General features: G+C 41.6%; 1 protein-coding gene across 18 annotated transcripts in view; it reads left to right on the top strand.

Annotated features, from left to right (window-relative positions):
• Positions 1-15,603, top strand: part of LOC119474286 (ryanodine receptor 3-like) — a 121,582-nt gene that overhangs the window by 10,224 nt on the left and 95,755 nt on the right. For all 18 annotated transcript variants that reach the window (XM_037746204.1, XM_037746211.1, XM_037746206.1 and 15 more), the window contains exon 2: positions 13,545-13,664. In XM_037746204.1, the coding sequence (XP_037602132.1) occupies positions 13,545-13,664 (120 nt within the window). The remainder of the gene's footprint in view (positions 1-13,544; positions 13,665-15,603) is intronic.

Raw genomic sequence — 15,603 nt, forward strand, 5'->3', positions numbered from 1 at the left:
ACCTCTGCGTTGCACCACGCCAGCACAGACAAGAAGATATCACCCTCTTTATTGGGTCTTGTTGCTGCAGAGTCAACGATGTGTGGTATAAAGAAATGCACTATCCTGCCTTGCCAGCAGGCAGGGTTGAAGATTCATGGGGGGTTGCATGAACTAGCGAGGATACTCATAATGACACATGCATGCCAGCTCATATTAAAGCCACGTTACCCTCATCAGTGCCCAACAAATTTGCAATTTTTCGAGGGTATTCCCTGCCAACATGGCATTATACCGTAGCTTTTTTGAAACTGTGTCTAGCCCTGCAGGTGAGGGAAATGCAGAGAGATAGTGGAGCTTTTTTTTTATTCCCCCACTGAGCTGAGTATCTCTGCAGCATTGCTCAGTTTTTTTTCTCAGCCCCCGGTAGCACTCCCTCCCAACTTACAGAAGTGTTTCTGTGGCAGTATAGCTGAGGAGCTGACACTTCAAAAGTACCTCACCAAGCTCCTAATGGCCTCTTCCTGAAATATATGACAAATCAGACAGAGTGCTGCAGGTTGATATTTGATGCAGTAAAAATTGCCTTACAAGAGGCTGCCTTCTGACTCTGAGCCCGGATAAGGTGAGATGTCTGTTTTTCCACCTGCTTTTTCCTGACATGTCGCTCAGGTTGATGTGTCCCTAAATTTGCCGATCGACACCAAGTCAAACTATTTCAGCACTCTCTCCTTCTATCTGCCTTCTCTCCTCTTGTGCGATCCTTTTCCCCCCGCCGGGTCTCAGCTGTGGTTTAGCTTTGACACCAGAACTCTTCACCTGGGCCTCATCACCAGTCCCTGAACAAACAGAGTTTGACACAGCGGTGTCTCCGCTGTAGTTCAATCTCAGCTTTCCTCTGTGCAAGCATGTGGATGAGTGCTCTGAAGAATTTTAGTCAGGTCAGGCCTTAAAGGACAATGGGTATTTTTATCCCGGAGAAGCTGACACTGCGATCACCGTTATTGCATATATAGGGAACAAGTGTAATCCTGTTACACTGTCTCGGTGTCTGCAGAACAGAGTAAAAGAACATCATTTCTAACATGTATATCTCCAGTTTTCTGAACAGATAATCTAGTTAGAATATAAAACCATGTCTTTCTTGGCAAGAGTTAGATAAGAATATCAGAATTACTCCTATGTCTGTATGCTCAATATGAAGTTGAAGCTAGCAGATGGTTCGCTTACATGCATCTTAGCGTGAAGACTTAGAGTGTGTTCCAATCCACGTACTTCCTGAAGTACACTTCAATGTAGTGCACTGTGTGCGCTCTGTACTTACTTGAGTAGTGCGTAAATGTCAACGGGTTAGGGTCGTCTCAAATCGCATACTCTGCAGCGCACTGACCAGAAATGACGATCGCAACATTTCACCGCGGCTTGCTACACGCCAAAATATCTGCCTGCTTTGTTGTAGAAAAAAATGAAAGCAGAGTGAAAATTATGTTTCCAACGTCGTCGCCTACGTCTACGATGTGTCCTCCTGTTCTGTTATCTACGTATGTTTGAATAGTGGTCGTGGTCACGCCCCTTCCGCTACGGAGCCAAGATGGCGACAATTCAGTGTGGAAAGTGTCCAGCGTTCCATGCTCAACGATCTGACCGTTTCGAGTACAACATCCCGGTACTTTGAGTGTACTGCATTTTGCCATACTTCACAGTGTGAACGCACTTATGCACTCAAAACAGTAAGTAAGTACGGAAGTACGCGGATTGGAACACACTCTTAGCTTAGCAGAGGGAAACAGCTGGCCTTGCTCTGTTCAAAGGTGAAAAAAATCCTCCCGCTAACTTCTCTAAAACTCACTAATTAACATTTTATACCTCATTTGCTGAGACTCCAGGAACTCACGGGCCAGACCAAGGAATAGCTCCAGCACATAACCCCCTGTAAATTCATAATTTGTCTATTTTACACATTGGGTTTTTGTATGGATTCAAAAAAACAAGATATAATGGTTTAATTAGAGAGCTTTAGAGGTGCTTGGCAGATTTTTATTTACCTCGGACAGAGCCAGGTTAGTTGTTTTCCCCCCTGCTTTGAGAAATATGCTTAGCAGCGCAGCTTAGCTTAACATAAATACTTGAACTGCTCGCCTGGCTCTTTGCAAAGGTAAAGCTAGCACCTCTAAAGCGGACTAATTAACACGTTATATATCTTGTTTGTTTAGTTTATGGATTGCCTTGACTCCAGGAAGTCACTGCTCCTGGCAAATAATCTGTTGTCATTTATACACTTCGTTTTTGATACAAATTAAACAAGGCTAGCTATATCCTCTGTTTCTCGTTTATACTAAGCTTACCATCTCCTGGCTCCAGCTTCATGTTGAATGGAGACATGGGAGTGGTGATTGATTGTCTCATCTGACTCTCAGCAAGAAACTAAATACCGTTAAGCGTATTTCTCCCACATGTCAAACGATTGCTTAAAACACTGGCAGGGAGACATTACAGTAGACATTAAACTGACATGAAAATGTCATGAAAATGACATGACATAGGATGTGTCATTGCTGTAACACCTGCAATCACTGCTCCATTTGATATTCTAGGTCACACAAACAGTACTTTCACTTTCGTGACCTGAGAGCAATAATTTCCATCTCCACACCGCTCTCTCTCTCTCTCTCTCTCCGTCTCTCTCTCTCTCTAGCGTCACACAGTAGAAATTGTGAGTCAGGCTTTGCCTCCTGGACGCAGGATGGTTACAGATGCACCTGTTAGTGCTGCGCTCCCTTTGGAGCTCCAAGAAGGCTCTTCCTCTAAAAATACAACACGTTGTTTGTCAGAAAGTAGAGGCAGCCTGTTTTCCCTTCTCTGTGCCACAGAAAAAAAATCTCAATTCCCTTGGTAACTGAGGTTACTTTGTGGGGAGGAAGCAGAGGGAGTGAGAAGTAGTTTCTTTTGTTCCCCCCAGTGCAAGCCCCAGCTACAGCGCTGTCACATATTGCCCCTTAGCATCCCCAATGCCGTCATGTAGTCAGGGGAAAAATGCAATACTAGCCCAATCTTCTTCCGTAGTCGTTGCATTGCCTCACGTCAAAGCACTTTAAGACATTACAGAGATGTTCCATTGTCATGTTTTCCTTTTTTTTTGTTCAACCGTATGGACAGTGGAAGCCTAAAGCAAGGAAGTGATGAAAATGCTTACTTAGCCTTTCACATTAAAGCCACCGCCAGGGAGGAGAAGCAATGCTGCAAGGTGCAATGAAATACTTTACAGCCTCCCTCCGCTGCTCCTTCGCTGGTGAAGCATGCAGACCGGCTTAATGCCTCTAGACCTGGGAGGGATTTGATCTGCCTGCGGGGCTCACTTCGTCACACTTGTTTTATAAACTTTCTCCTCACATGACCTGCAGCAGCCCTCATTTTTAATGGACTAACACTGTAACTTTTCTTTTTATGTCTACGCTCTAATATACTGTTGCATTGGAAAGCTAACAGCAGCTTCAAACGTTCTGTGCCATTTAAGATGCAGTCATTTTTCACCCCGAGCTATTTGGCTCACAGTGATCGCCATACCCGTCTAATCTCCAAGATGGATTGCCTCTGTCCATATGGTTGCTGCTGTTCACAGCTGTATAGTGTGAGTGTATGGTGATTGTGTAATTAGATTGCCTACAGTGATTAGGCAGTGCGGTCTGAAGCACAATATGCACCAGATGACTGTTACACGCACACAAACAACCTGAGAGGAACAAATATGGATGGGACTATTGAACCACCGCAGATTAGATTATTTTGCTGCGCCTTGGTAGTATTTTCTTGTTTATTTATTCTTAGAAATTCGACTGTGCATCAATGGATTTTTCAGCCAATTAGCTACCCCAAACCAAGCTGAAATTGAGAGATAACATTGTAGATAAGTTATTTTTCAGAGTGCAAAAAGCTGTGGATACTAAGAGTTGCTGTAGATATTGGTGTACAGTAGAGAGATTGTACAGGAGCTGTTACTGATGTGGGCTTGTAACGTCCATCGAGACATTTCAAATTATATATATAAATAAACCTGATCCAATATTTGCAGATTTTACGTTTAGATACTAACATGCTATTTAGTATGCTAAAACAATTTGAGATTTTTTAGTATGTCCGAAACCTTAGTATGAAACCAAATGCATACTATTTCTGGTAAAATATTACAGTATGCTAAAGCTGTACACTATGGCGGCATAAATATCCTACAATGCAATATGGTAGTGACGACAAAGATGACGGACAGCTCTGTAACGTCAATAACGCTTCAATTTAAGTGTAAGCATAAGATTTCACTTTGCTAGATTTAATATATTTTTTAAATTAAAGGAATTAAATCTGTCTAAATTCAGACTTTATGATTCTCACAAATCATCGTTTGGTCACATGAAGTTGGAACGGGTTACCATGGTTACGCGCCTCCAGCCGGCAAGGAGGCTCTCGAGAAGTGATGACGTAAATTACTGCTCAGTCAGTGCGTTCGAAAAGAAACATAGTACTGTTAATTCACACAAAAGTATGTACAACAATAGTAAACATATTGGGTATGTAGTGCACAGCAGCCACTGTGTACAAATGACAAATGTGTTTAGTGATTCTCCAAACTACGTTCTGTATCTATGCCAGTGGTGTCCACAATGCAGCTGCATGCATTTAGTGCCAGGGACTGGCCACTGACACTGTTCAATAACAAGCTGTAAAACTGTCATCCTCAGCACCCTTAGCAAAGCCTTTAAAGGAGGCTGAAATTTTAACAGATGTCGAGATTAATTTATAGTGTCACTCTGGCCTGTGGATATTAATGGTGTGTGTGTGTGTGTGTGAGTTCTTGGTGCTCTCTATAGCTCTGTTTGCCTTTCATTCTCTGTATCGCTCTGTCTGTGCTCTGGGGGCAGCAGCATGTTCAGCACTCTGCCTCAAGATGAGCATTAGCTCTCCCGTTTACACAGCAACACTGACTCATGAGAACAAAGCTTCGCTCCTCTAGTCCAACGTTCTCTTTTTCTCTTTTGCTCTTTCCATCTCTGCTGGTGTCACACACACAGTGTGAGAGAGCATTAAGATAAAAGTCTATGAATCACTTCAACAGTAAGCCAGCAGAAAGCGAATGTGTAATATCTACCAGAATATTCTGGAGGAAACATTTCTTGTGCTTCCTCTGATACTGGAGGACCATTATAGAATAAGATGGAAAAAGGAAATACTCTACAATTAATGTCCTGTAAATAGTTTCAGTCCAAGTGTTGGTGCTAATAACGTGACCTTGATTTGATCCTCATTAACTAATACAGTATGAGGGACCAGCTATTCACAAATCCATTAGTACGTTTGTACGTAATGTCCTTCTTAAGTTCTGGCTAGTGAACACTTAAGTAATGTTTTAATTAGTTGCAAGGAAACACCTGTAGCACCGTCCAATCAAAAGCTGTCGACTATGTAAACAGGAAGTCACTGTAACATCACAAGCTGCAGCATAACTGCCAAAAATAAGTTTAGAGGGCCAAGTGATATATTAAACTGAACTGCAAATCCTTTATGAATGCAGGCATTACTGCACCACATAAGAGTACAGTCTAACATCATCCATCATCTGACATCATAGGATCATTATACCGTAGAAAAAGATGGCAGGAAAGGAATATGGTATGCACCTCACTTCACAATTTACTGTATATAATGCAGTTTGACAGGGTTCTAAATCCTTTTGGATCCTGATGATTCAAGAGGTAGATGATGCCCCTCCTAAAAGGAATAAAAATGTACTGTGCATAATGTTACATCATATTTAACATGCATAATCTACACCTATAACATGACCAGGAGGCTTTAACAGATGGTTAATTCCCCTATGTTTCTAATAGTGCGTCATTATAGACTGCAGTCCTCTCCTCTCCTGTTACTGCTGTGTATAAACTTCCAATAGGCCTGGGTGGGAAACACCTGGACTTTTTCTGTACCTACTCTGTGTGAGTGGGAGTGAGAGGAGAGAGACAAGGCGGGAGTGAAAGCATGCAGGGGGTGCAACCACAGCCCAGCTGTATTTTGTTCTGCAGTGCTCGACCAGCTGTATCAATCTGTCCAGAACAAAGTCTCGGCGTGTGAGCCAGCCTCTGTACAGCGTTGGCTGGCAGCAGGCCCCTGGTGATGATGGAGACTTATTAGCCAGTACACTGTAGATCGGTGTCACACGGGGACAAAGGCAAGTGGAGGCAAGTGCTATGGACTGCTGTGTGTGTGCGTGTGTGTGTGTGCGGTGCATCTACCTGCTACTTTCCTTTTTCCTCTCTTCTCCTCTGTGCTGCCATACCCTTCAACCTCCTCCCAGAGGGCCGCTCGGTGCCATCCTCGGATCAGTTTGCTTTTGAGTCTTTGGCACGGGATCAAGCCGAACAAGACAGAGCAAATCTGACCTCAAAGAGCGAGTCAGGGAGCAGAGAGCTGCTGCAGCTGCAGGAGTGGAGTCTGGATTTTATCACCACAAGCCTTTACTTTGATGGGGCATACTTAGCAATGGCAATTTCCTCTTAACGAGAGGTGTAATTGCCTTTTTCTTTATAAACTCCTTTATATTTACAAAGTTTTTCGCACCAATGCATTTTTGTAAGACTCGGAGCCTGCACATAAACAATTGCAATTTTTTGCAATTCTGCTTTATGTGCAAGCTTTATTCACCATATTTTAAGGAGGTGACAGAACATGTTGACATGGATTCAGGGCTTGTGGCTCCGTCTGTCAGGTGTCAAGGCATCTTAAAAGCCAAAATCCCTTTCATTTGATTTAAACGGGAGACACATTAATGATGACACTACTTGTCATGTTGCTCCTGTCCTATGGGAGTTGTAACACTGTAACTCCCAAAGTCCTTATCATGCAGTATTTATTTTCTCTGCAGCATTGATGCTTAAAACATGAGGTAGCATATCTCACATGAAAGAAGATGAGCTATGGTAATATCATGAGTGCTGGGTGTAACATAGTGCAAGCAGTGGTAATACAAGACTTTAAGGGGAGGCATTGGAGCAACACATGAAATACCGGCGCAATTCAGTCGCCATCACACCCAGACTCAGGAAAAATCCTGTTTTCCTCTCTCGCTCCAGCTTGTTTTTGTGTGTGTAGATATTTTGTGACTCCAGCTTTACAGTAGTTATTGTTGCGCCTCCAGGATGTACTTGAGAACACATTGCCAAAGCACTGCAGCCCTGCGCAGTGCACGATAAGGTGGTAAGAGTCTCTCTTCAAGAGAGAACTGATGGCATGCACTGCACTGCACTACCTGCGGAAATCTCTTCTCACCAAAGGCTTAGACACTTCAAACTCCTCCCAAGAGCGTTTTGGTTCACACTGCTCCTACTTATTCCAGTACTTAAGAGGAAGCCTTCACCAGAATCAGTTACACTCCACAAACTCTGGACTTCTCATCTTTGTTGCCTGGAGGACTGGAATCAAAAAGTATATATGCATAGTATACCTACATAAAAAACTGAGCTGGGGGAGAAAAGAGAATGAGAGAAAAAGGGATGCTCTTTAAATAATTGTACGCTTTCACGAGCCATAACAACCCATTACGTGCCTCTTACCTCTGTAATCACTCCTCACTATCATCAATAATGAGAATTTATTTAGAAGCAGTATTATCAGTTAATAAAGTCCATACCAGCAGCACTACAAGGTCAGGCCTGTAGGGCAGCACTGGCAGGTTTACACCCTCAGGATTTGAATGTGTTACAGGAGAACGTGTCTTTCATCTCAGCCTGATTTCATTGGTTGATTGGCTCACTGCAGCCTCGTTGAGGAGACCTTTGGTATGCCGACGTGTCACTATGCAGAAATCTCCCCCAATGTCATTATTCCCTCACGAGGAGAGCGTGATTGGTTGAAACCAAGAATATGAGCTGAGCTGTCATCACGGCCCACTCATTGATATGCTTCAGCGTTACTCACACAAGTCTCATAGGAGTTTTACGCTATTGTTGTTGTGCACACACACATATACACACACACATACACACAGTGGAGATGACAAATGCCTGGCTTTGCACAGAACAAAGGAATAAGAGTGAGAGTGTACTATATGAGAGGGGGGAGTGTTATGATGAAATTCAATCTCAAGGTGCCCTTGGAGACTCCGCTCACTCCTCACATTGTTTAAGGACAGCTGAATGAATTATTGTTTTCTTTAATATGTAGAGAGCTGAAGCCCTGACGTCACAACTGGGCTGGCCGTTGTTCCACGAGCTTCTGCACTTCAATGCAATCTCATTGAGAGTTTATTTTATAGCCATACTAGGGGCGTAGATGAATTGTAATCACTTTAGTAACACGCTAAAGTAAGATGGTGTACAAGGTAAATATTTGTTAGAATGGTCAAAGCACCGCTGTGACATTATACAACCTCACAGAACGGCTAGCGTGGCTGTACTCTATAAGCTATGTCTCAATTTAGATACTTGAATTCAGAACTGAATTTTGACAGGGTAGTGTTGTCTCAAATCGCACACGGCTGTTGTGCATTTTCCAGAAGCTCGCCAGATCAGCTGGTGATAGCCACGGACATCACGTTGTATCGGCAGTAACTCAATTCTGACGAATAAATTAACTCAATTATGGCTTCTATCCGACTACAGTATAGTGGTACTTGCTGAAAAAAACACATGTATAACTTAAATTTGTTTAGTTTGCCGTTCAATCACATTCGCTGCAGCCTCCTCGCCCGCCATTTTCACAAGTTTGAAATAGGTTGGTGGCCCCTCCCCTTTCGCTACGTAGCAAAGATGGCGACCGTTGAGGGTGAGAAGTGTCCGGCGTTTCACGCTCAACGTTTTGTCTGTTTTGAGTACAAAATCTGGGTACTTACAGTGCACTGCATTTTGACGTCCTTCTCAGTGTGAACGCACATATTCACTCAAAATAGCAAGTGTAAGTATGGAAGTACGCAAATTGAGACACAGCATTGGTCTTGTTTCAGTATAGACAGAAAAAGTGAACCACACAACATAGTGTTGAGAGAGGTTATATTGAAGGGCTGTATTTTTTTTAATTATTTGCATTATTACAAAATGACAGAACCAGAAAGTTCCAGTTTCTCTTTGGCTCTCTATACAGCGCTCTGACTCTGCTTGACCTTTCTCATTGTTGCCATAGAGATCTGTGCATTCAGTCAGCCAAAAGTAGCAGAATCCCCTAAAGTCTGATGTTTTCTTCAGATTTTGTAAACTGACCCATCTCCAAATCGAGGAGAGCATCCTCTTTCCATCCAGTCTGACTGACAACACTTAGTGGCTCACTTTATGAATGATTGATAGCAGCCAGTGCCCCCTCCTCCTCCTCCTCTGTAGCAGCCAGGTGCAGCAGGGGATGAGTGAGTAAGAGGGGTTGGTGACGGAGGGAGGATGAGACACAGAGAGACAATGATACGTAATTGTGCTTCAGTGTGAGATGGGGGGAAAGGGCCAGTCATTGGCTAGACAGAGCCAGAGACACGAGAGCTAGCCTCTCTGATTAAAGAGATGCTTGTGTGTGTGTGTGTGCGTCCTGGCACTCAGACAGACAGGAATGTGATGCGTGGATCGATACCGTCCTTATATTGCCCAGATAAACCCTCTGCTCACTTCCTCAATAGGGAGACTGATTGCATGTTCCAACCCAGCCGAGTGTCGATTCACCATAGAGGTCTATTCATTTCAATCTGCATCTGAGTTGAATAACATTTTCATATTGATCCAAGACTGATAGCATTATCCAAAGTCTTTCCCATAACAGTCCCATGAATGACACAATCAATTACAGCAGTCAAGTTACAGTTATATCAATTATCTGCTTCCTACTGCACATACAGTATGTATCCCATACTGTATTTTAGAACGATGGACGATGATGGCGATGTTGCTTAAAAATAAGATTATGACATTGCACACTATTTTGTGATAATGATATTCATGAAAAAGAATCCCATTTTATCGACTTGTGAGTGTTTACATCATCAAGACTATTGTATGATTACAGAGTTGGTCGTGCGAGGATTAAAGTACTGTGCATTGATAATATAACATCATATTTTAATTTCCTAGTCATAACTACGACTTGGAAGTTGCATGAAATAGCGTGAACGCTTTTTACAAGTCGGAAACTCGTAATAACGATACCCCCGATAGTATAGGGTAGGGCTGCAAGATTATGAAAAAATACCTAATTGCGATTATTTTGACTCATATTGTAATGGCGATATCATTTGTGATATTAATGTGAAATGTAAATTTTTTTACATCATTATTCTCATTTTCATTGAAAAACATTAAGTGATTATGGTGTGATTTTTGCAGGGATCTGTGTCACACAAAGATGTTTTATTAAGCCTGTAGAATATGATTTGTACGCCAGGACATCTCTGCAGCACGACAATATTGAATTTAAAATGGTATTTTGGCACACATTTCGCCTTTAATAAATATTGTGATTTTAACAAATGAAAATTGCAGTAGGCCATATTGTGATTTCGATAAAATTTCAATGAATTGTGCAGCCCTAGTATATTGTAGTGGTACAGGAAACAATAGAGGAAAAAACCCTTATCTTTCAGCCATGCATGTTGCTGATGTCATGATGTAAATAGATCAGCATGTTACTAATCACGAGTCATTATTATCATAAGACAAACGTTTTATCACATTACAAGATAGTTGTATTATCATGAAGGACACCCCTATTTTCATTTTCATAGACTAAGGCTCACAATGTGCTTTGGAATTAGAATCTCTCCCATGACCACATCTGAGGCACACGTGAGCATCAACTTGGAAAAAGAAGTGTCATGCGTGCGTTTTGAGGGCCCCGAGGCTTGTCATATTGATTTTCATGCCTTGCTTCAAAACACACAAATGTTAAAAACAAAGCTGTGTACACGCACATGCACTCAGTGACACGTAGATGCTAGTCATCTTTATTTCTCTCTCTCTCTCTCTCTCTCTCTCTCTCTCTCTCTCTCTCTCTCTCTCTGTCGAGCATCATGCTACACTATAATGGAGTGCTTTACTGTTACTACTACTACTACTGCTGCACTCTGCTCTCAGCACAATCCCCCTTACATTAAATAATGCAGCTGGCCATTGTGCAGAAGCTCCCCCCATTCCATAGCAGCCCATATCAGCAGATTTCCACTTGCTCTGCTATCCAGAAGAGTAACTATGTCCAATTCAGCGTTTACAGGGCCAACACTATAAACATAATCAAGCCATTTACACAACAGCTGCATCAGATGTTTGTTTTTCGGCTTTTGTTCTCCCAAAAGGATGCATATTGGGGGGATTTTTCTCTACTACACCTGCCTTTGCTAACGTATATAATTGCTACAATTAATGCACCTTCACAAAGACAGAAAAACTTGGCTTAATACCCACATGGCTCATCTGCATTAAAGATTTAAATTGTTTATTTATTTATGATTCCTTTCTATTGAAAAGCAAAAGATAATCCTGTTGTTAATCATTGAAGTCCTTCATTATCACTACATCAATGGCTGTTAGTGCTGATACTAATATTGTCTTTAAAAGGCTTGTCCAATAATCACTTACTGTAATTCTCTAATGCAAATATCAGCACGCGACGGTTGTGAAAGCAGTATTCGTGCTCTGGTGGACCGTTTCCAAGCGAACCAAAACACAGGCTGCATGCGGGCATTTGTTGAGATGGACACAGGTAAACGACAGGTTAACATAAGTGGGAGGGGACGGACCTGGACTTCTCCAGAAGTCCGATGTTTTGCTTGACATTTGGGCCAAAGAGAACACACAGAATACGCTAAATAGTGCAGAGTCGAAATGAAAAACCTTTGATAGAAAAATATATCAAAGTCCGCGATTCTCTGCATAGAAGTGGGAGGTCTTTAGATGACATACATCCCTAAGCAAATATTTTTAGAAACTGAATGAAGAACGAATCTTATAAAACACACCAAAAGTATCAATTTCACTTTGATTCAGACTAGCCAAACGGACTATGACTTGTGAAATTACCCTTAGATAAATATATCCAGAAGTATAACAAATATAGACCTTTTCATTTCCACTCTGTTGCTAGGGCAACAGCTTTGGTCCAAGTTTACTTCCTGTCAGCTACTGAATTAACAAACATTGGAACAGGAAATACAAAGGGAACCATTTAGAATGTTTATGTTGTCAAGTTTGAAAATGTGTATAGACATGCTCAATTATATGCACACATAATTTCATACATATTACTAATTGCAGCATCAAAGCCACACCATGTCTCTCTTTAACATACATAAATGAATTAATCCACTCAGACCATAATTTTCTTTTTAAACGTGTTCGTTCCAATCAATTGCCTCATTTGTACCATATAAAACAGAGTAAACAGCCTAAAGGAGATTGGGTCGACTCAAAGGGATCAACCACGGTTGGTCTCTGTTTGATCATCACATTAAGACGGGAAATTCTCCCAATTAGCTGGGGAGAGAAAAAGGGAGGGGGAATAAATGTATATATTAGTTATTAGAATTAACTCTTTGTGGTGTGCACTTGACTGCTTAGTGTTATAGTTTTAGTACAGTATGGTATACTACTTGAATATTACATGTGACCGTTTATTGATACTCATATAAAAATTCCGAAAAGACACTTGTCAAAACTATAAATCAGGCTACTCAAAATTAGGGCTGTGTATTGGCAAGAATCTGGCGATACGATACGTATCATGATAAAGGGGTTATGATTCAATATATTGCGACACTAAGCAAGGCGATACATTGCCATTTTTTTAAATATTATTTTAGGAAAACTGTCATAGTATAAAGAAAACACCATCATATGCATAAAATCTGAGTAAAACAAGTTAACTTTTCTATGCAATCAGAACAGTGGGTTCCGCACACACAGTCCCTTTAACATCAAACATCATAGCACTACTTTGAGAGGGCACATACACTGAGATGATGCATATCTTTGCAAATTAAATAAAGTATTTACTGAGTTAATCTTTGCATATAAACTATTAATTAAAAATCTATAGTATTTTTGAGAATCAACACAGTGTCACAAAACACATCGATATTTTCTTACACCTTTATACAAATGTACTATTTGTTTGAAAATAAAGATCATCAGTGTAGCTATGTCAAAATTGCCAGGATTTCTAGCTTTAAAAAAATGTACAAGTTATGCATCTGATTATACAAGTTGTTGTTGTGGTTGTACAGATTGTTTTTCCCATTCTGAAAGTACCTCATCAAACAAACACAAAAAGTAATAGTGACACCCCTATGAGGACCACACAGTGGTTCTAGTATAATGAATATATTTTGAGTGTTGTGTTATTGCGTCCAACAGGCTCCTGTTGTTCCTCTACTGCTGTGGTGGGGAATGACCAGAGACAAAACACTTTTAAGGCCTAAGTGGCATAAGACTCTCCCCTGATCGATGAATTTGTGTGGGCATGTGTGTGGGTCAAGTGGGGTTCTCTGGGGACATGACACACACTTGCAGTGTCTATGTGCACAGACACACAGATTGAAGTCCGTTTTGTCTTGACAGGATGATGAAGTGGTGCTCCAGTGCGTGGCCTGCATCCAGAAGGAGAATCGCAAGTTCTGCCTGGCTGCTGAGGGGCTGGGCAATCGGCTGTGTTACCTGGAGCCCACATCCGAAGCTAAGGTAGGCACAGAGGCTGCACTGTTGCACGGTTTGATTCTCTCTGATCTGAGAAACATTCAACACAGAGATGCATGTTACTGTGTGTGGGATGTCTCTGCTGAACTCCTTGATCAAAAATCATCTACTTCATTTGATGGAGTTGTTTTCCCTGCAGTTATATAATCAACTCTGTGTTCACACACACACACACACATGCATATACAGAACATAATCAACAAACTTCACATGAAGCAGTTTGCAGAAAAGTGCACCACCGGATGAAAGGATGCGCTCACCCAGGGCGAGAGAGCTCCATGGAAACCAAACATCCATTTAGTTCATCCTTCTTTAGGTCCAAGCAAAGATTCAGTGAAGCCAAGCGGAGACGCACAGAAAGGCAGCTCAGCACGCCATCAAAGCTGGAACAACAGCTCACATCCGCCGCAGCCTTCTTGATGAGCTTTTCTTCCAAGGGTTCCGGGACGACATGGCATCTCTGTGGGCCTGCCGTCAGATGATAATTCCCAGAAATTACGCCCCTGGACGTGTCTGATGGATTGTTTCATAAACAGTGCTGTCGTCGGCTCTAATTGCCTACAGCTTTATTGCAGCTGAGCGGTAGCTGTAGCTGCTGACGCATTTGCTGACGCATAAGTGCAAAGTTTTAATTGTGGTAGTTGAGTTCAATTTAATTGTTTGCTTTTGTAATCAGCAGGTTGCCACCTTATTGCATTTTTGTGTAACACATTATGAAAATTATGAAGCACATCCTCAACCTTTTTATTCAACACGTTAGTGATAGAAGGCAGTAGGGATGTCACAATTACAGAAATTTTGTATTCTGTAATTGAAATTCCACGATTTTGTAAAAAACAAAAGTAAAACAATAAATCCCATGTACTTCCACTCCTTTAGTAACGTTTGCATACTGTTTTTTGTGAGGAAGTTACAGGTCATAATTCTGTATTATCTATTTTATATTGCTTTGAAAACATCTCCTTCAAATAACTGGATTTATTCAAGTTTCTCGCCAAAAAGTACACATCATGAATCATGAAAACGTTAGAATTTACCTTCGCCCAATAGATATTCGCCTGAATAGTAAATCAATGGCACGTCAACAGCTTCAACACGGGAGGTTAAAGAGCGAGTTGACATTAGCTGTTAGCAGCCGGAAAGCAGCACAGTCCTGCACGAAGCTAACAGCTAACATTGATTAGCTCTCATCCTACCGATTTCAACACAGATTTGTTGTTCGCAATGTAGCATTATCAGGGGTAAAATAGGGTGCGTCAATAGTGAGTTTACTGCATCCCAAACACATTTATTATTCCCCCCCGGGACGCCGTTAGTCTCGAGCCCTGACGATACTTACGATATCTGCGGTACTATAGAAAAACGAGTACTGTCTGGTTTTCAGAATTTGGTGCAAAAATCGGTTCTTGTGACATCCCTAGATGGCAGAAATATCTCAATGATGATTGGCTGTTGAAGAGATACTCTAACCTTTCACCGGCCCCGGTTGCTCTGCTGCTTATCTGACATTAATGTTTTCTCATGGCAAAGCCTGTTGACAGCCAGCCTAATGGGCTTTTTCCACATTGATTGTCTTTTAATCATAATCCATTAGTATTGTCTGAGATTTATTTCGCTATTTCGCTATGACACCGGGCATATACGGTGTTTAAACGTGTAAGAGACACGCAGATGCTTTTCAGGGGAAAGGAGAATGTAAGAAGAAGGAATGAAAGATCCACGTACTCCTGACATTTAGTATCTTCTCTCCTTTCAACCTGCCCTCCAACAGCTCTGACAAAGAGTATGTGAGTGTATGTTGTGGGAGTATTGTGCACAGAGGGAGGTGAGGCTTTCACCCCATATTGGATGGTAATTACACCTGACAGGTGTGATGGATGTTCTCCCTATCTGGTACTTTGTCTTCATTGCCTGTTTTTTATGA

Source organism: Sebastes umbrosus, chromosome 16 (genome assembly GCF_015220745.1).
Source record: "Sebastes umbrosus isolate fSebUmb1 chromosome 16, fSebUmb1.pri, whole genome shotgun sequence".
Taxonomy (NCBI): domain Eukaryota; kingdom Metazoa; phylum Chordata; class Actinopteri; order Perciformes; family Sebastidae; genus Sebastes; species Sebastes umbrosus.